This window comes from Budorcas taxicolor, chromosome 2 (genome assembly GCF_023091745.1).
Source record: "Budorcas taxicolor isolate Tak-1 chromosome 2, Takin1.1, whole genome shotgun sequence".
NCBI lineage: Eukaryota > Metazoa > Chordata > Mammalia > Artiodactyla > Bovidae > Budorcas > Budorcas taxicolor.
In genome coordinates, this window is record NC_068911.1 from 82,909,435 (window position 1) to 82,930,660 (window position 21,226).

Sequence of the window (21,226 nt, forward strand, 5' to 3'; positions counted from 1 at the left end):
ACACAAGACACAAGAATACTGGAGTGGGTTGTCATTTCTTTCTCCAGGGGATTTTTCTGAACCAGGGATTGAACCTGTGTCTCCTGATTGGCAGGTGGATTCTTTACCATTGAGCCACCAGATTTTGTATACTTAAATACCAGTTTATTTAGCAGGTATTTATTGAATCCCTCTTATGCATTAAGCACTTGTTCCAGGCATTAGGTTATACAATAGTAAAGAAAATAGATCCCAATTCTTGCTACACGGAGCTTACATTATAGTGGAAGAGATAGTCAATAAAAAATGTTTAAAAATATTTATAGAGGGGATTCACTAGTGATCCAGTGGTTAGGACTGGACACTGCCAGGGAGTGATCCCTGGTCAGGGAACTAAGATCCCGAAAGTCACGTGGCACAGGCCTGCCCTCCCCCTCCCCCCAATATTTATAGAGATAAATATATAATCAACCTTTTTTTGGCTTCAGGATTTTGCATCACAATTGAAAGACTGTTTCCATTCTTAGAGCTAAAAACTGATTTCATGGTTCCTTGCAGTGTCATGTTGTTCGTTTTTTTAGACGTAAATCTTTGATCCACCTGGAATGTTAGGTATGAATCTAACTCAGTTTTTCTCTAGGTGCTCTGTTAATTAAGATAAGGCTGAGTTGCTGTAACCAAGGAACTGAACTATGCTATGGGTCAAAGAATAGAGAAGTTGATTTTTGTCCTCACTTAACAGTTCCAGTGTGAGCAAAGGAAGTCTGCAGAACCACCCATATCCACTGGTCACTGGGAGGCAGGTTCTGTCTGTCTTGTGGCTCTGTAGTTACCGGTATGATCATAGCTGGGTTCCTTCCGAGTGAAGGACAAAGGAGAAAGTCCAGGGCAAGTGATCACATGTCACTTCTAATTCCACTGGTGAGGATTTAGTCCTGTGATCACATCTAGTTGTTGAGGGGGGTGGGGAATGCGATCTGTTCTGGTCAGCATGTGCCCAAGAAGTGAAGAAGGAATTTTAGTGGAAAATAAGCAGTCTCTGTCACATTGACTGGTCATTGCAATTTTACTGAATAATCCCAAATTTTTTCTTTTGATTTCTTTTGTCTTATAAATTCTCATATACATTGTAGTTTATTTCTGGGATATCTGTTTAGTTTCATTGATCTCTCTGCCTATGCATGTAGCAGGATCATGCTGTTTTTCTTAAACTCTTGGAGCTTAATATGTTTTTTCTCTTCTGTAGGGTAGTTCCATTTTACTGAATTTCCATATTTATTTTAAATTTCCTTTTATAGAATTTTTATATTTATCTGTGTTTGTGTGGTTTTGAAAAAATAAGGACTTTAATCATATATAGTCACCACTCTTTCCACCTGTTATTATGATTATTGGGATTGTGCTAAATAAGTTTTGTGAGAGAAGGTCCATAGCTTTATGGTGTTAATTTTTCTTATTTGGTGATCAATATTGCACAGTGTTTGGGAAACACTGATTTGGTTTCTATAATTGTTCTATATCCTTCACCCATGAAACGTATGTAAAATTGAAGTAGGAGAGAGGAAGGACCAACTTATTATAAGATATTGTTACTTTTATTTTAATACTTGATTTCTAATTATGGCTTGGTAAGTGAAGCAAAGTAAGGCAATGCCAAAGAATGCTCAAACTACCGCACAATTGCGCTTATCTCACATGCTAGTAAAGTAATGCTCAAAATTCTCCAAGCCAGGCTTCAGCAATACATGAACCGAGAACTTCCTGATGTTCAAGCTGGTTTTAGAAAAGGCAAACGAACCAGAGATCAAATTGCCAACATCCGCTGGATCATGGAAAAAGCAAGAGAGTTCCAGAAAAATATCTATTTCTGCTTTATTGACTATGCCAAAGCCTTTGACTGTGTGGATCACAATAAACTGTGGAAAATTCTGAAAGAGCTGGGAATACCAGACCACCTGACCTGCCTCGTGAGAAACCTATATGCATGTCAGGAAGCAACAGTTAGAACTGGACATGGAACAACAGACTGGTTCCAAATAGGAAAAGGAGTACATCAAGGCTATATATTGTCACCCTGCTTATGTAACTTCTATGCAGAGTACATCATGAGAAACGCTGGACTGGAAGAAACACAAGCTGGAATCAAGATTGCCAGGAGAAATATCAATAACCTCAGATACGCAGATGACACCACCCTTATAGCAGAAAGTGAAGAGAAACTCAAAAGCCTCTTGATGAAAGTGAAAGAGGAGAGTGAAAAAGTTGGCTTAAAGCTCAACATTCAGAAAACGAAGATCATGGCATCTGGTCCTATCACTTCATGGGAAATAGATGGGAAAACAGTGGAAACAGTGTCAGACTTTATTTTGAGGGGCTCCAAAATCATGGCAGATGGTGACTGCAGCCATGAAATTAAAAGACACTTACTCCTTGGAAGAAAAGTTATGACCAACCTAGATAGCATATTCAAAAGCAGAGACAGTACTTTGCCAACTAAGGTCCGTCTAGTCAAGGCTATGGTTTTTTCAGTGGTCATGTATGGACGTAAGAGTTGGACTGTGAAGAAGGCTGAACGCCGAAGAATTGATGCTTTTGAACTGTGGTGTTGGAGAAGACTCTTGAGAGTCCCTTGGACCGCAAGGAGATCCAACCAGTCTATTCTGAAGGAGATCAGCCCTGGAATTTCTTTGGAGGGAATGATGCTAAAGCTGAAACTCCAGTCCTTTGGCCACCTCATGTGAAGAGTTGACTCATTGGAAAAGACCCTGATGCTGGAAGGGATTGGGGGCAGGAGGAGAAGGGGATGACCGAGGATGAGATGGCTGGATGGCATCTCTGACTCGATGGACGTGAGTCTGAGTGAACTCCGGGAGTTAATGATGGATGGGGAGGCCTGGCGTGCTGCGATTCATGGGGTCGCAAAGTGTCAGACACGACTGAGCGACTGAAGTGAAGACTATTTCCCGATTAAAAGTTAATAAACTTGGAATGTGAAAAAACAATATTCCCACTGAAGATAGAAAGTAGTTGACATTTCAGAAGATTATTGTATAAACTTGTTTGTAACACAAACCTGGGCAAATTTTTGCCTATATAGATTTGATACTCATTGTTACTGCCTCTGAGAGTGGGTGTGTGTTAGTTTGCACCTTTGTTTAAATAATACACATCCCTCTTTTGTTTTCTCCTTTTTACCTTTTTATTATATAAAGTAAAACACAGATACAGATATCACACAAAGTATACATAGCTTAGTTAATTTTTGTAAGGTGAATATGTTTTGTGACCACCATGCAGATCAACAGAATAGTAGCAGCCCCCTAGAGCTCCTTGGCGTGTCCCCTACTTGTCAGTCTCTCTCCAGAGGTAACCAGCTTCCTGACTTCTATAGTAACTGCTTCATTGCCTTTCTGTGTGGTTTCATATCGAGCTTCTGTAATTTAGTCTTGCATTTCTTTTTATGTTTTTGAAGTTTCCTAAACCTTAGGTTACCCCTCCAGTCCTTTGCTTTCCTTATAGCTTATATGTTGAGAACCCAGCCATTTGACCTCTAATTTCCCACTGGCTGGGTTTAGTGATGGCATTGTGTTTGTTGAATTCAACTTGTTCTTTTTTTTTTAAGTAGGAAATGGTAGTTTAGGTTCACAGCCTGGGCATCCAGCATGCTCACTGATGCTGGGTAGGTCATTGTTTCTAGGCTTCTTTAATGGGCAGAAGATAACCATGTATATTTATTATATACTGTGTATATTTATTATATATATAAAATACTCAATGAGTTCATACTGATGCTTCCAATTCAAATTCAGTTTATATGGTTCTTATTTAACCTTTTTAGTATTATATCTCTAACTCCTTTATTCCACCCAGAAAATTTAGGTTGTCCGGAACAGCCTGGAACAATAGAATTTGAATTGGCTATAGTTACACGTTTGCTGCCTTCCACAGGATGCACACAGTATTGTCGACACTGCCACAATCCTAACACTGTATCACTAGTGATGAGAACTGAAAGGCGATAAAAACATCTCCTTTTTGATGTGCTGTCCCCATTCTCTTCCCAGTGTTCAGGAGGAGGAATAGGGGATATTTATAATTGTTGAAAATTGGGCAAATTTAAACACTGATTAGCTTTTAGATGATATTTGGAGGAGAAAGACTTAATTTTGTTGGATGAAATGTTAGTTTTATAGTCATGTTTAGAGAAAGTCCTTATCTGTTAGAGAATTTGTGGGTGAAATGATATGACTTCTGGGATTCTTGTTAAAATACATCAGGAATAAAATGGGGAGAATACGGAAAATGAGATTGTTTGTTTTTGGAACTGGGAGGTCAAAATAGGGTTTATTATCCTTTTTCTTTATGTAACTTGAAACGCCTGTTATAAAAAAATTTTTTTAAAATTTTAAATACAGTGAAAAGATGAGGACATATGATAGAGAAAGAAGGTGATAAGGAAGGAATAGTCAGGGAAGGGAAATATGAGTAAAGAAATCATCCTAAGCTGGTGGTTCGGTCTGGCTCAGTGGTGGTGAAGCTGGGTAGCATCTTGAATGAGGAGAACGGAAGGCCAAGAGATGCGATGCCTCAAAGGAAGCCAGCATGTAGGAGGAGAGAGGCAGAAGAAGAAACTACCACCCAAGGAAACTGAGCAGATCTGAACCAGAAACGTAGAGATAGCAGAGAGATGGAGCCTCCTAATCCCAGCTAGGGAAGAAGCCAGCGGGAGAAGGAGGTCATCAGCCCTGCCATGCTGCCCAGTGGGCCAGAGATGCCACTCTCAGCATCACCCAAACTGCCATGGGTCTGGGGGATTCCTTGGCCTCATCTCAGCTCAGTCAAAGAAAAATCTTGGGGAGTGAGGCTTCCGAGTCTGAGTTTCGAGGAAGCTACCTTGTGAATCTGAAGGATAAGGTGAAGTGTACAAAGTTAGAACCTTACCTGGAGGTGTTTGGTAATGGACTGAGTAGAGAGAGCGAGGATGTTCAAGGAGCTCTGTAGAGTGCTCTTTGTAGGGAGTTTTCTGCAAGGGGAGAAAAGGATAGATGTAAGAGGGCTTGGGGCTGAGGGAGGTGGTGGCTGCTGAAATAGTTTCGCTTATAATAATGTAAGAGAGGTTTGCTTGTCACAGTGGAGGTGTGAATGGTTCCTCATGCACAAGGATGACTGAATGGCGTGGCCAGGCATGCGGTCAGGGCCCACCAGCACCAGGGAGGTTACATTTTGGCAAGATCTGGAGTTTGATGGTTCGGGGAGCTTGTAAATGGTCATTGTGGATTAGATGTTCTATGCTTTAATATTTTGAATGACACACTGAAAGAGGAGAGATAATCAGGAGTACTTGAGAGGTCCTTCTGCTCCTCAGGTTCTCGCTGGGTCTTTATGTCCATCCCTGAGAAGAAGGCAGGAGCAGCGCTTTTATGTTTGTTGTTGGACTTTGCTCTTAGTCAGTGCTCCCCCTGCTCCTCTTCACAGCCTGTTCTCTTTCTTGTTTTCCTTTTCCTCGTAATCAGGTAACACTCACGTGTAGAACATCCAAGAGGGGTTGCCTGCCACGGGGTGGTGTTCTTCACTTGTTTGCTTTGGGACTGACTATTGGAGGGATTCCTCCATTTTCTGGATTTCCTAGTGTCTGTCTTTGAAAGTTGTGGGGAGAGGACTGAGGTGAGTACCCTGTTCTTCCTGCTTTTCTCTGCCTCAGGGTCTTTGTTTTTCATAATAGGATCGACCCATCATTTTTACCCTATAAACTTCCTACCTCTTTGTACTTGGGGGCGTCCTCTATTTCCTGGATTTTATTTCTTCTCACTTAGTTGAGTGCATTTATTTTTACTTGCCATTAATTTCTGATTTGGGTCCATTGAGCATTTGGGGTTGCGTGGGTGGCTTATGGTTATGCCGGTTTCCTGGTCTCTTTCCACGTGGTCCCAGAGCCTCTCCCTGTCTCATTTCTCCTCCTCCTTGTTTTCTGTATGGTTACTTCGCTGCTAACTTGTTCATCTTGTACACTGACCCTGTGTACACAGCTCATTTTCTTTCTCATGATCGTATTTATACTTTTGATGGATATATTTAAATGAACAGCTGTGCATTTGTTGAGTCATACCACAATTATCTGATTCTGCTTTAGCTGCTCGACTGGCAAAAGCATATTTCAAGCTAAGTTGTGAGAGAATTCCATTAATCACATTCTCGCTGGGGGAGGGGAAAGGAGAATAGACCACTAAGCAAAGTCTTTTTAAAGATTAATGTTAATTAGTTGTTCCATTATTTTAGAATAGATTGATTTTGTTACTATTTAAAGTGTCACCTGAAGAAACTTTATAAAGATATAAATAACTGTAAAGGTTTAATGATATCAGTCAGGCTAAATTCTCTGGAATTGTTGATGTGAGGATAAAGTTAGTAGCTGCTCTATTTAAACAGATAAGGGGCCTTTAAAAGAGTTTCTTTCTGTAAAAACTGGTGTTCTTGACTCAGCATTTGTTGAATTCATTGGCTCAGATTTTGTTTCAAGCCTCCTGAACAGATAACATATGATACAGAAGCTGTTACAACTTTCTTTTTCTTTAAATGTATTAATTGCTAATTGTAACCTCTGATTGAGTCTTTGGCTTCCATCAGCCAGATCTATTTTTCTCTTGACACTTCCTCAGGGTTCTTTCTGAAGGTTATTAATAGGCATGGAAGCATGGCTTTCCAAATAGCCTCAATAACTGTTAGAAGACAGGGGTGGGGTAGGGTGGGGGGTGGGGGTGGATGGAATATGTCAATTTCTGACTCGTAGGAGATGTATTTTCAAGCTCCAGAAGCTGTCTCCGAGGTCACTTGGGATGGCTCTGGGCAGATGAGCTGGTGTCCGCCACTAGAGAGCCAGGCAGTCCTGGCCAAATGGGCTAGTGTCCACCAGGGAGTCGTCTGGTATGCCCAGAGTCTGCCAGCCATCTTTTCCTTTGGCTGCTGCTCTTGGATGACACCCTTGAAAACTGAAATCCAGGTTACAAATGATATCTTTTAATTTATCTCCAATACCTGGTTGGAGCTATATTCCATAGAGGATGAGGGGCAGCCTCCTCCCCCAGTGACTTCCTTGCCAGGCTGTTAAAAAAAAAAAAAAAAAAAAAATCCCATAAACCTCACCTTCCTCTTCTCACCCAACCCAACGTGTAGCATTGACTATGAAGTTAAAATTAATGTGCTTTAATTCATATTACATGCCTGGTATGTGCCAGGCACAGGGATGTATAGCCATGCGCCAGATAGAGTTCTTACTCTCATGCTACTTGAATTTTGGTGTGTGGAATAAGGAATGGGAGAGGCAGAGTCATAATAAAAACTAATAATCTAGTACATAAGTGACAGGTTGCACACACTGCTAAATGCTGTGAAGAAGCTGGCAGGACACCAAAGGGGGTGAGCGTGGGGAGGGCTGATGGGGGAATGGACTGGAGTGTGTAGGGGCGCGTGGATGAGAAGAGCTCTGGTCAGGCTGCTAGAGAAAGGGTGGTTTTCCTTATCTCCACAGAAGTATGCTCTAGTGCTTCCCATTTGACAAACAAAAAGAGATATACCTCCCTGGTGCTGACATCCTAATTTCTCCCCACCCTCCAAATTATTACAGGTTAGTTCTGTTGGCCTTAGAATTGGGACAGTTGTGTCAGATGGCAGTGCCCAGGCCACCATTTGTCAGATGACTGGAGGGATAGGAAGATCTGACTTTAAGACTAAAGGGGAAACTGCAGGCAGTTAGAAATGTGGCAGGTGCTGAGAGGGCATCTAACTGAGGGCTTGGGGAGGAGGTAAGATGTTAGATGGACGTCACAGTGCCTCATCTAAGAGGAGGGGTGTGGGTGGGAGGCGGTGAATAAGAGGTTCCTATCTACCAGTAGGTTAAAAAAACCAAAAAACTCCCAGTTTGTAGACTTGAGAGAGAGGAGCCCTGAGCTGCCTAAGAGAATAAAACAAAGCAGCTGGGAGATGATGGGTGCTATCAGTTGAAACAAAGCAGGAGAGCCGTGGCTATTTGATACAGAGGGAATGAAGTGGAAAATGAAGGAGAGTTTCCATGTAGTCAGGCGCATTGAAATAAAACCAGGTCTTGAGATACCAGAAAGGTATGTGGTGGGTGATCAAAACATTGGTATCGGAAGCTTAGCTTAGCTATTATCTGTGTATCTGGTAGGGGTGTAGCAAAGTCAGTTCCGTCCTGTATACAATTAAAATAAACCTACTGGGGATTCTTCAGTTCTACATGAGCTTAACTTAAACTGCTTATTTATTTTTATTCAATTAAGCCTCATTTCCCTGCCCCTCACCCTTTTTTTTTTTTTTTAATATTATTCTTTTCCTGTCCATTCCAAACCATGTCTTGGGTCCATCTGTCACAGCTGGAATGTTTGGAGTGTAACTCTTTCAGTCAAAGTGCTTTCTTTCCTGAAATCATCTGTAATTATTTCCTCTGACCACAAGATGAACTGATCCAGGGGCTGGGTTTCAGTTCTGTAGTACTTGTCCAAGAAGCTATTTGTATTCATCTATCTTGAAAGATCAAATTACATGCTAATATTCTGAAAGTAACACCCCACCAGAAACCCTCCCGCAGCACTGAAGTCTATATAAAACCAAGTGCTGGCAACTTGCACATTGCCAGTTCAGACAGAGTGTGGTGTTAAAAATATTTAACAGGTCATTTGTGAACTGGAGAAAAGACCCTGACTTAACTTATATGGTATGATGGCTTTGGTTTAGCCTTTCTTTGCATCTATAACTGACAGCCCCTCTCTGTCTCCACCCTTTCCAAAGGCCCAGGTAGTTTGGAGCAAGCTGCCCTTGGGTTCTCTCTCTGCTTGTTGAGCAGAGAAGGGACATAACTATTGTCACATAATGGCTGATTTTTGTCCCACTTGGAGGTGGTGGTTGTAAGTATACCTTCCCTCAAAGTTTTGTGTCTAGAATTTATCTTACTGAGTCTAACTTTGCCCCCAAATGTGCCTGACTTACACTAATTCCGGTTTTTATTTTACCGTGTGAGTTGCAAGAGAATTGAAGAATGAGGATGGGAGGTGGGAGGTAGAAACTACTTGTATACTAGCAACATGGCTTATTTTTCCTTTCACATCAAGATCTTTTTTCCTTTTTTTTGGGGGGGGGGTGGGGGAGATAATTAGAGTATATGAAATTAATTTTGAGATTAGAGAAATGGAAAGAGGGCATGCTTGAAAGGTGACCCAAATAACCACGAGTAAAGATTGTTTTCCAAGAGGAAAATCAGGATAAAGTGCACAGTGTGTTGAAAATTGGATAAAATGTTAACGATGACAAAAACAGATTGCTGAACAATGACTGGCTGGTTTAGTGAGGGTTGTGTATGTTGGTTGATTAGGACCTGAACTCTGGTTAGGTGGGCTTTGAGTTTGACTTTGTGTCCTTGAGCGAGTTACTTCTACCTACCGATTTTTCTTGTCGGTAAAATGGAATTAATATGAATATTTATTTTAGAGCAGTGGTCCCCAGCCTTTTTGGCTCCAGGGACTGGTTTCGTGGAAGACAATTTTTCCATCACTGGGGAGAGGGGGATGGTTTCAGGATGAATCCAGCACATTACATTTATTGTGCACTATATTTCTATCATTATTACATTAACTCTACCTCAGATCATCAGGCTTGAAACCCCCAAGTTGGGGACCCCTATTATAGAGTGTTTTGGGGAGAGGTTAAACAAGATAATACATAGGGTCCCTAAGCACAGTGCTTGGTTACCTAAGTATCACTACTGTTACTGTACTAATGATGTGGTGTTGACAGATAACTGAGGGAAAGCAGAATCACTCTAATTTATGTTAAAGAGAAATTTTTTTTTTCCTTGTGGTAGGCATAGCATAGGCCGTATAAAAGATATATAACAGGACAGTCAAGATAGTCCTCACCAACAGTGAGAGAGCGTCTTTACGTGGATAGTGGGAAAGTCATTCAAAATAGAAATGGATGAATGTACAACCTGTCTTTCAAGATTCTAACTTGGAGATTGTTAGAAGTTGAATTGAGAAGAGTATCAAACAAGTCCCTATTGAACGACTAGGTGCTCGGTGAATTATGCATTGAACAAATGGACAAGCCTAATGAGTCTAGGCCACCAGGCCAGACGAATGAATATTTTGTAGGATTTTCTGATGGGAAAGAATCTCAAGGTTCCTCTTCCAGCTTCTCTTTCATCCTCTACATACAGATGACGAGTTGTATGCTGTTCATAAGTCTAGGTGTTAGAAGTATCTTTTATAGTATCAATAATTATCAACTAGATTACTTAATATGAGCCCTAAAGGTTGAATATAAAAGTGTACTATACTTTTGGTTATTCTGTGACTGACATCAGAATGCTTTGTGATTTTTGAGGGAATGTATTGCAGTGTTATCGGTGGTTTTATCCAGCTGTAAAACTGTGATGAGAAAAAGAAGTGCCAAACTTGGTCTCAAGCCCACACATGTTAAAACTGAGCTAAAGACTAGCTCCTTAACTGGATATCAGTCTGATCTATAAATGGAGTCTGAAAAGTACCATGGGATTTGGAAAGCAGTTCTATTTTGCCCTGATGGTTTGTCTGTTTTTAGTAGAATATCATGGGACTGTCCTGTCTCCCATGGGAGTAGTCCTGAGACATTGTAAGAGATGATACTGATTTAAAGAAGGGATGTGAGTTGACAGGAGGTCCCTATCCTTTTTCTGAGTAGCTCTTTGCCTTATGTCTGAAATATTAAGATCAGTTACCAGGGATAGAGAGCACCATCCAGGAACAGCAAGGAGTTGGTATGTACTGGAGGCAAAATTTTGCACTCTGAATCCTTCAGGTAATATTCTATAACCCCCAGTAGCCTATGAGTGTTTTCAGTTATGGATTTTGGGCTTAGACCTATTGCAAAAGGATTTAGTTGGATTGCAGATGGACATCAGACCCCTTCTGATCAGTTTCATGTCTCCTTTAAACACTACTTAATTGCGTATATAAAATACTATTCCTACATGAAATAGATGTGTATAATGGCTTCCCTTGACCGCTGGACTTGTGGACATCTTTGATGTGAGAGAGTTTAAAGAGATTTTTTAACCTGTGGAACAGTAACATTTTTGTCAGGTATTGAGCAACTGCTCAGCTTAAGATATTTAGTACCATCTGATTACCTGGTATGGTAGAAGAATCTATCTTTTAGGAGTGAGGCACTGATTCTCAAAGCATGGTCCAGGATTCTCTGGAGTTTCTAAGACTATCTCAGGGGTGTTCCACAGTGTCTTCTTCTTCCAGTCACACAGACATATTCATGTGTGAAGCTGGATTCTTTATGTTTCAGCTGATGCCACATGTCATACAGATTGAATGCAGAGTCATATATGAGAATCCAGTTGCTTTCTACTAAGCCAAACATAGAGATTTGTCAAAATGCATAATAATACCATTTTTCTCACTACAATTTTTTTTGGGGGGGATATATTCCTTAAAAATTAAAAAAAATTTTTTTTAAATTAATTTTTATTGGAGTATAGTTGCTTTACAATGTTATATTAGTTTTTGCTGTACAGCAGAGTGAATCAGCTATACATATACATAGATCCCCCTTTTTTTTGAGTTTCTTTTCCATTGAGGTCACTATTAGAGCACTGAGTAGAGTTCCCTGAGCTATACAGTAGATTCTCACTGGTTATCTACTTTATCCATAGTATCAGTAGTGTAGGTATATCAATCCCAATCTCCCAATTTCCTGTCCCCCTACCCTCAAAACAAACATTTCCCCCTTTGGTATCCATACATTTGTTCTCTACATTTGTGTTTCCATTTAGTTCTTTTTTTTTTTAATTTAGAAAAAAATGGGATAATATGTTGTTATTTAAAAACAAACACAGTAAATAAAACATTCTCCATTAGAAATTTTTAAAATTTCTAATAGAATAACTGTTGATAGAAATAGCCCACGTGACAAGTTCCTTAGAGTCCTCAGTAATTTTCAAGAGTATAAAGAGATTCTGAGATCAAAAATTTTTTAAATCACTGAATTAAAACATCCCTGAACTATTGATTATTGCCACTCTCTTCTCCCATTATCGGTTTCTCTTTTGGGCCAGCCCACTTCTGAAACTCCTTAGTTAAAAATACTTGAGTACAAAGGAGTTGAAAATTACTTTTAAAAGCAGTGTTTTCTTCTTAGCATATTTTAAACTTAGATCCCTGGGGCCTCAAGTTGGGACATTATCATATTGATGTTTTTCATAAATAAAATATGATCAGGAAATTTATTCCAGAACATTCTCCTTTCTGCATTTCTTTTACCTTTTTAGTTTTGAAAGTACCCTTTTTAATAGCTGAGTTAACTAGTCAGCAGAGACAGTCCAGACACTGAAAAAGTGACCAATAAGTGATGCTGACACATTTTCCCTGAAGATTTTTGGCAGGTTTTGAGCTATCTCTCTCTAAACAGCAGATTTTGTTCGGAAGCCTGAATTTATAACTCCTTTTTTTCCCTCCCCTGTTTTCCACTTAGGAGCCTAAATTATTGTTTCAATTTTGCTTGCACAATAATAATCAGTTAAAAGGTGTTTAGGTGTAGGAACTTTTGTTGGTTTTGTGACAGGTAAAATTGCCAGTGGTGATTGTCTTTAGAATTATTTTTTAGATTGTGAAAGAATTCTTGATTTTAAAGCTTTGGACTTGTTACCTGCTGACTATTATTACCTGCACTAAATTCTAGACAATAAAGTTAACAGTTGATAAATGCCTTAATCTTGCTACTCCTTTGCAGGTGCTTGTGTGTTAGGAGTGTGGAGGGGGCATTGCTAATTCTTTGGAATTTAAAGTTAAATCAAACTGATTAGTTCAGGGGAAATTTGAATTCAGCAAGTATTAAATGTGCACCTACTTGGCTTTGGTAGCGATGAACAAAATAGACTATAAACTTTACTATAATGTTTATAGTCTAGTGAGGGAGGCAGATGTTCAAAAGCACACACAGGAGTATGAATATGTAATTATTAATTATGATAAGTGGTATGAATGAAATCAACAAAATGGTATGTGAGAGTATAATGAGGGAATATGAGGGTATAGGAAAGCTTCTAGAAGGTAGTGACATTGGAGACTTCAAAGATGAGTAGGAATTTGCCAGATTGGATCCTGAAAGATGGGCCCAATCACTGGGAGTGGCAGCAGCGTTTATAGAGAGGTCCACAGACAAGCAGGAAGCTGGCCAGTTGGTGTGCCAAGGACAGTGGAATGGAGAAGGGCCTTGAATGTAGGGAGGTGAGTAGGGGGCTTACTTACTAGGGCTGACCATGTTTTACCCAGGTTCTGGCTGGGGGCTACCTCCCCGGCCTTCTTGGGTTTTCTCTCCTTATCACTCTTCTCTATAAGCTCTCTGTATCCTAGCCTGGTGGGTTTTTTTATTTTCATGTGAAATATGTTTTAAGTCCTCAGGATGCACCATGCTTCCCCTGGCCACAGGGTCTGTGTAGAAACCGAGAAACTGCCTTTTTCCTTAAATGCCCTCCTGTCTCCACCAGAGTGTTCACCGCTGCAACACAAACACGTGCACATGCACACACACAAACACACACACAAACTCTCACCCTTTTTGTAGTACCTCCTACTCAGCTTTGTAGTTCCTGTTTAGATATAATCTCCCCAGGGAAGCTCCTCCACCCTCCAGAAAAATTTCAAGTTGTTTTGTTAGCAGTCTTATTTAACTCTCTTTTGTCCTAACACTTAGTTCAGTTTTTAACTGTGCAGTCTTCTGTATGGTTATTTGAGTATGACCATAGATAGACTGTGTAAGCTCCGTAATAGTAAGGACCATGTTTGTATATCTTTATCATTTTAAGTTTCTAATTTCTAAAACATAGCAGGCTTCCAATAGTTGTGGAAGGAAGGAGAAAAGATGGGCTGGAAATTCAAAGATAAGACTGTAATAGTTCAGTGGTTTTCAAAGGCTTTTGATGATTATATCTCATCAGTTAAAAAGCTTTTTCAGTGTATACCCTCGTGGTGTATGTTGTTTGTAACTGTTATATAAAATAAATCTACATACCATAAAACATACATAAAGTAGAATTTTTAAAAAGATTTAAGGTGAAATATTTATGGTATTGCTAATGGTAATGACATTGTATTATTGACGAAAATCTCAAGTCACTCAGGATAATGTTTATTGTTTGTGATACTGGATGCAAATCAGTTTCTAATGTATTTTTTAATTTTGAACTTGGTGAGCCTGCTTCATGTCACATTGAACTGAATGTTAATTACTTTTCTCTAGTAAACTGATGAACTACTAGGAATAGAGTTATCAGCTCCACCATTTTCTTACTATTCTCTGGTACTCATTAATAGCATATTTAATCTGTAGTTAATATTTTTTGGGGGCTCCAAAATCACTGCAGATGGTGATTGCAGCCATGAAATTAAAAGACTCTTATTCCTGGGAAGAAAAGTTATGACCAACCTAGATAGTATATTCAAAAGCAGAGACATTACTTTGCCTACTAAAGTCCATCTAGTCAAGGCTATGGCTTTTCCTGTGGTCATGTATGGATGTGAGAGTTGGACTGTGAAGAAGGCTGAGGGCCGAAGAATTGATGCTTTTTGAACTGTGGTGTTGGAGAAGATTCTTGCGAGTCCCTTGGACTGCAAGGAGATCCAACCAGTCCATTCTGAAGGAGATCAGCCCTGGGATTTCTTTGGAAGAAATGATGCTGAAGCTGAAGCTCCAGTACTTTGGTCACCTCATGTGAAGAGTTGACTCATTGGAAAAGACTGTGATGCTGGGAGGGATTGGGGGCAGGAGGAGAAGGGGACGACAGAGGATGAGATGGCTGGATGGCATCACTGTCTCGATGGACGTGAGTCTGAGTGAACTCCGGGAGTTGGTGATGGACAGGCGTGCTGCGATTCATGGGGTCGCAAAGAGTGGGACACAACTGAGTGCCTGAACTGAACTGAACTTCCTTAATGGATTTAGAACACTTGAAATTTGGAGAGGGCTTATTTCATTGTATCTAGCCATAACAACCTGTGAAAGTGAAAGTCGCTCAGTCTTGTCTGACTTTGCAACCCCATGGACTATAGAGTCCGTGGAATTCTTCAGGCCAGAATACTGGAGTGGAGTAGCCTTTCCCTTTTCCAGGGGATCATCCCAACAAGGTCTCCTTCATTGCAGGTGGATTCTTTACAACCTGTGATTCCACTTAAATAAACCTTCAAACCTGACTATTCTAGAAGCAAACCATGTCCACTCTTTCACATTAGGTAACTTCCACTTCCACAAGATACCTCTTGTAGTGGATTGTCATAAAAGATGAAGTTATCACTCTGTTCAGTTCAGTTCAGTTCGGTCGCTCAGTCGTGTCTGACTCTTTGTGACCCCATGAATCGCAGCACACCAGGCCTCCCTGTCCATCACCAACTCCCGGAGTTCACTCAGACTCACGTCCATTGAGTCCGTGATGCCATCCAGCCATCTCATCCTCAGTCGTCCCCTTCTCCTCCTGCCCCCAATCCCTCCCAGCATCAGAGTCTTTTCCAATGAGTCAACTCTTCACATGAGGTGGCCAAAGGACTGGAGCTTCAGCTTCAGCATCATTCCTTCCAAAGAAATCCCAGGGTTGATCTCCTTCAGAATGGACTGGTTGGATCTCCTTGCAGTCCAAGGGACTCTGAAGAGTCTTCTCCAACACCACAGTTCAAAAAGCATCAATTCTTCGGCACTCAGCTTTCTTCACAGTCCAACTTTCACATCCATACATGACCACTGCAGTCACCATCTGCCGTGATTTTGGAGCCTCCCAAAATGAAGTCTGACACTGTTTCTACTGTTTCCCTATCTATTTCCCATGAAGTGATGGGACTGGATGCCATGATCTTCATTTTCTGAATGTTGAGCTTTAAGCCAACTTTCTCACTCTCCTCTTTCACTTTCATCAAGAGTCTTTTTAGCTCCTCTTCACTTTCTGCCATAAGGGTGGTGTCATCTGCATATCTGAGGTTATTGATATTTCTGCCGGCAATCTTGATTCCAGCTTGTGTTTCTTCCAGTCCAGTGTTTCTCATGATGTACTCTGCATAGAAGTTAAATAAGCAGGGTGACAATAGATAGCCTTGACGTACTCCTTTTCCTATTTGAAACCAGTCTGTTGTTCCATGTCCAGTTCTAACTGTCGCTTCCTAACCTGCATACAAATTTCTCAAGAGGCAGGTTAGGTAGTCTGGTATTCCCAGCTCTTTCAGAATGTTCCACAGTTTATTGTGATCCACACAGTCAAAGGCTTTGGCATAGTCAATAAAGCAGAACTAGATGTTTTTCTGGAACTCTCTTGCTTTTTCCATGATCCAGCAGATGTTGGCAATTTGATCTCTGGTTCGTTTGCCTTTTCTAAAACCAGCTTGAACATCTGGAAGTTCACGGTTCACGTATTGCTGAAGCCTGGCTTGGAGAATTTTAAGCATTACTTTACTAGCATGTGAGATGAGTGCAATTATGCGGTAGTTTGAGCATTCTTTGGCATTGCCTTTCTTTGGAATTGGAATGAAAACTGACCTTTTCCAGTCCTGTGGCCACTGCTGAGTTTTCCAAATTTGCTGGCATACTGAGGGCAGCGCTTTCACACCATCATCTTTCAGGATTTTAAACAGCTCTACTGAAATTCCATCACCTCCACTAGCTTTGTTCGTAGTGATGCTTTCTAAGGCCCACTTGACTTCACATTCCAGGATGTCTGGCTCTATTAGTGATCACATCATCATGATTATCTGGGTCGTGAAGATCTTTTTTGTACAGTTCTTCCGTGTATTCTTGCCACCTCTTCTTAATATCTTCTGCTTCTGTTAGGTCCATACCATTTCTGTCCTTTATCGAGCCCATCTTTGCATGAAATGTTCCCTTGGTATCTCTAATTTTCTTGAAGAGATCTCTAGTCTTTCCCATTCTGTTGTTTTCCTCTATTTCTTTGCATTGATTGCTGAAGAAGGCTTTCTTATCTCTTCTTGCTATTCTTTGGAACTCTGCATTTGGGTGCTTATATCTTTCCTTCTCTCGTTTGCTTTTCACCTCTCTTCTTTTCACAGCTATTTGTAAGGCCTCCCCAGACAGCCATTTTGCTTTTTTGCATTTCTTTTCCATGGGGATGGTCTTGATCACTCTATTAGATTAAATCATTTTTTAAATAGGATGCAAGTTTTAGTATATTCATTCCATAATTTAATGCATTATTTTGTATGGCCTGTGGAAATATGTACCCCTTTGGGGGCAAGTAGGCCAGTGCTGGAGATTGATGTAGACAAATGAGCTGTGTTAGACCACTGCTGAGAGGGGTGAAATTACCGCTGATGGAGAGCTATTGCACCAGGCATTTGCCTTTTGAACTGGATCATGAATGGCAGGAGGAGGGAGTTGGGTAGGAGAGAGGTAGAGGGGAGGCTCAAGTCACCTGGAGTGGAGGGAACCAACAGAGTGCTTCTGTTCAAAGGCACAGACCTTTGTAGGGATCCCGGAGGGAGGTGAGGCATTTGTATATTAAATAAGGGCTTGCTCTAGAAAAGATCTATGGTGAACATGGAAACAATAATAATAACAACAATGGAAACAGAAAAAAAGGGTCTCTTAAGTTTCATGTGCTTTTAAAAATATAAAAAGGAAGTCCACTGAACTCTCCTTTAACCCCTTCCCTCACCTTGCTATTAGGGAAGAGAGAGTCTGAAATGCAACTGTAGACAAATTGTGGTGGTAAGACAGAATCGGAGAAGGCAATGGCACCCCACTCCAGTACTCCTGCCTGGAAAATCCCATGGATGGAGGAGCCTGAAAGGCTGCAGTCCATGGGGTTGCTGAGGATCAGACAGGACTGAGCGACTTTACTTTCACTTTTCATTTTAATGCTTCAGAGAAGGAAATGGCAACCCACTCCAGTGTTCTTGCCTGGAGAATCCCAGGGTCGGGGGAGCCTGGTGGGCTGCAGTCTCTGGGATCGCACAGAGTCGGACACGACTGAAGCGACTTAGCAGCAGCAGCAAGACAGAATAGAGGTGTGGGGCATGAACAATCAGACTACTAACAAAAAAGTTTGAATTTAAGATGATGAGTCAGAAGGTGTCCATTCCAAACAGCTTAGATAGCAATGGGTTCTTGTTGTTTGCTTTAAAGCTAAAAGAGTAACATAGCACATGAACCTTTTCATTAAAGAACTTTACCCATTTTCTCTTTATTTTTGCCATCCAGAAGATTGCAAGTAGTTCAAGGTTTATTTTTTTTAAATTATTCTTTGTAATAAAAAATTAGTATAACCAAACTCTCATCATAATTTCCAAAATTTTGCAGGAATTACTCAAATGGAAAAGTTCTCTGTTGCTGTCCTTTGGAACATTGAGCTTCTGCCCATGTAGTTTTAGGGCAGTATCAACTTAAAGTTTATATATCTTATTTTCTCTCCAATATAGTTTCATATGTTAAAATTTTATTTGATTTCTTCCTGTCTTGATTGTGTCTATGCTTTGTTAAATTTAAAGTTAATGTAAGAATACGTTGCTTTGTCATAGATGAAGTGTAAGCTATAGTTTTGTGTTTTACTTTTTTTTCTTTTTTAGGGCTGTATGATGATTGTAAATTGCTTCCCCTCTAATCCTTTTGAAGGAAAAGTAAAGCTCAAACATAGTAATTTGGCTTGGATTATTAAGACACTTAATCTTTAGCATCATGTTAGAACAGTCTATCCATGCTTCTCAGAATTCTTGTTGCCATTTCTCAGTTCAGTGGAATAAGATAAAATTCAAACTTAAGTCCTTTATGAATACCCATCCTTATAAGTCCTTTAGGAATACCTAGCCTTATAACTGAGAATTTTTCATGTCCCTTTTGAGCTCTTTATAAGAGGGTAGACTCAGAGAATATTGTCTTGGATTGGCCACCAGAAGGAGAGAAATCTGATTAACACTTTAAGATGATTTATTTAGATCCATGTAAAGGGTACATGTTTAAATTACTAAGAAGTAAGGCAACATATGTAAGAGGGATTTGGAAGAAAGGCCTTGAATGACAAGTTTAAAGATGGTATGCTTCATTTGTCTTCCTGCAGTTACGTTTTTTGGTGGGGCTTACTGAACTCTTTTTTATTTTTTCCCTCCACAGTTGTACAATGGTGGATGGAGTGATGATTCTTCCTGTGCTCGTGATGATTGCTTTCCCTTCCCCTAGTATGGAAGGTAAGTGGCTCACAGTTGGTAGGATAAGTATACTGTGTAATGTTTACTGTCAACCAGCTTGTTCTTAATCCTGATTGCCTTCATTTGCATCACACAATTTTTTATAATTGTAAAATGCACAAGATATAAAATTTATCATCTTAACTATTAAGTGTATAATTCAGTACTAATAAGTACATTCACATTTCTGTCTAGCCATCACCACTCTCCATCTGTAGGACCTTTTATCTACGCAACCTGAAATCCCATACCCACTAAGCATTAACTCCGTTTCCACCGCTCTAGCCTTGGGCAACTACCATTCTACTTTCTGTCTTTATGAATTTGACTACTGTAGGTTTCTCATATAAATAGAATCATGAAGTTTTTGTCTTTTTTGTGCCTGGCTTGTTCCACTTAGCACAATGTCCTCAAGGTTCCTCCATGGTGTAGCATGAATAAAGTTTGAAGGCTGAATAGTATTACATTGTCGGAGAAGGCAATGGCACCCCACTCCAGTACTCTTGCCTGGAAAATCCCGTGGATGGAGGAGCCTGGTAGGCTGCAGTCCATGGGGTCACTGAGGGTCGGACAGGACTGAGCAACTTCACTTTCACTTTTCACTTTCCTGCATTGGAGAAGGAAATGGCAACCCACTCCAGTGTTCTTGCCTGGAGAATCCCAGGGACGGGGGAGCCTGGTGGGCTGCCGTCTATGAGGTTGCACAGAGTCAGACACGACTAAAGTGACTCAGCAGCAGCAGCAGCTTGTTCTTAATCCTGTCAGACTTAATCCTCCTCTTACCCCATTTTTAAGACTATCTTTTTAGAGCTGTTGAAAGGAAGGTAAAGAGATTTGTCATCTACTTCCTCCTTGCATGCATGCATGGCCTTCTCCGTCATCAGCATTCCCCCAACCAAAGTGATCCATCTGTTATAGTGGATGAACCTACACTGGCACATCATAATCATCCCAGTTTATAGTTTATATTAGGGTTCACTCTTGGTGGTGGGCATTTTATGGGTTTGGTCCAATGTAAAATGACTTATATCCATCATTGAAGTATCAGAGTATTTCACTGCTCTAAAAATCCTCTGAGCTCCACCTGTTTGTCGCTCTCCACCTCTGCAACATCTGCCCACTGCTGAGGCTTTTATTGCCTCCATAGTTTTGTCTTTTCTAGAGTGTCATGTAATTGGATTCATATACTGTATAGCCTTTTCATATTGGCTTCTTTCACCTAGTATTACGCTTTTATGTTTCCTCCATATGTGTTCATGGCTTAATAGTTCATTTCTTTTTAGCACTGAGTAATGTTTCATTGTCTGAATGTACCATAGTTTATTTATCCCTTCAACTATTGAAGGTCATCTTGATTGCTTCCAAGTTTCGGCAGTTATGAATAAGCTTCTGTAAACATCTGGGTACTGGATTTTGTGTGGGTATAAGTTTTCAACTCCTTAAACAACAAGGATTGTGATTGCTGGATTGTATGTTAGAATATGTCTAGTTTTGTTAGAAACTGCTAAGCTGTCTTCCAAAGTGGCTGTTCCATTTTGCATTCCCACTAGCAATGTATGGGAGTTCCTGCTGTTCCACATTCTTACCAGCCTGTGGTAGTAACAGTGTTCTAGATTTTGGCCATTGCTATAGGTATGTGGTAGTGTCTCATTCTTTAAATTTACATTTCCCTGGTGATGTATGAAGTATGCAAAAAAGCACCTCTTTTCATGTGCTTATTTGCCATCTGTATATCTTTATTTAAGTGTCTCTAAGGTCTTTGGCCCATTTTCCAATTGGGTTGTTTGTTTTCTTATTGTTTAATTTTTAGAGTTCTTTGTATATTTTGGATAACAGTCCTTTATCAAATATGTCTTTGGTATATGTTTTCTCCCAGTCTGTGGTTTGTCTTGTCATTCTTTTGACATTATCTTTCACAGGGCAGAAGTTTTTAATTTTAACGGAGTCCAGCTTATTAATTGTTTCTTTCATGGAGCATACTTCTAAAAAGTTATTGCTTTACTCAGTGAGGCCATCTA

At 40.2% G+C, this 21,226-nt stretch overlaps 1 protein-coding gene across 1 annotated transcript in view; it reads left to right on the forward strand.

Annotated features, from left to right (window-relative positions):
- ACVR1 (activin A receptor type 1) overlaps nucleotides 1-21,226 on the forward strand; it is a 139,346-nt gene that overhangs the window by 62,584 nt on the left and 55,536 nt on the right. Inside the window, exon 3 of the mRNA XM_052636250.1 lies at nucleotides 19,135-19,208. Coding sequence (XP_052492210.1) covers nucleotides 19,142-19,208 — 67 coding nt within the window. The 5' untranslated portion in view covers nucleotides 19,135-19,141. The remainder of the gene's footprint in view (nucleotides 1-19,134; nucleotides 19,209-21,226) is intronic.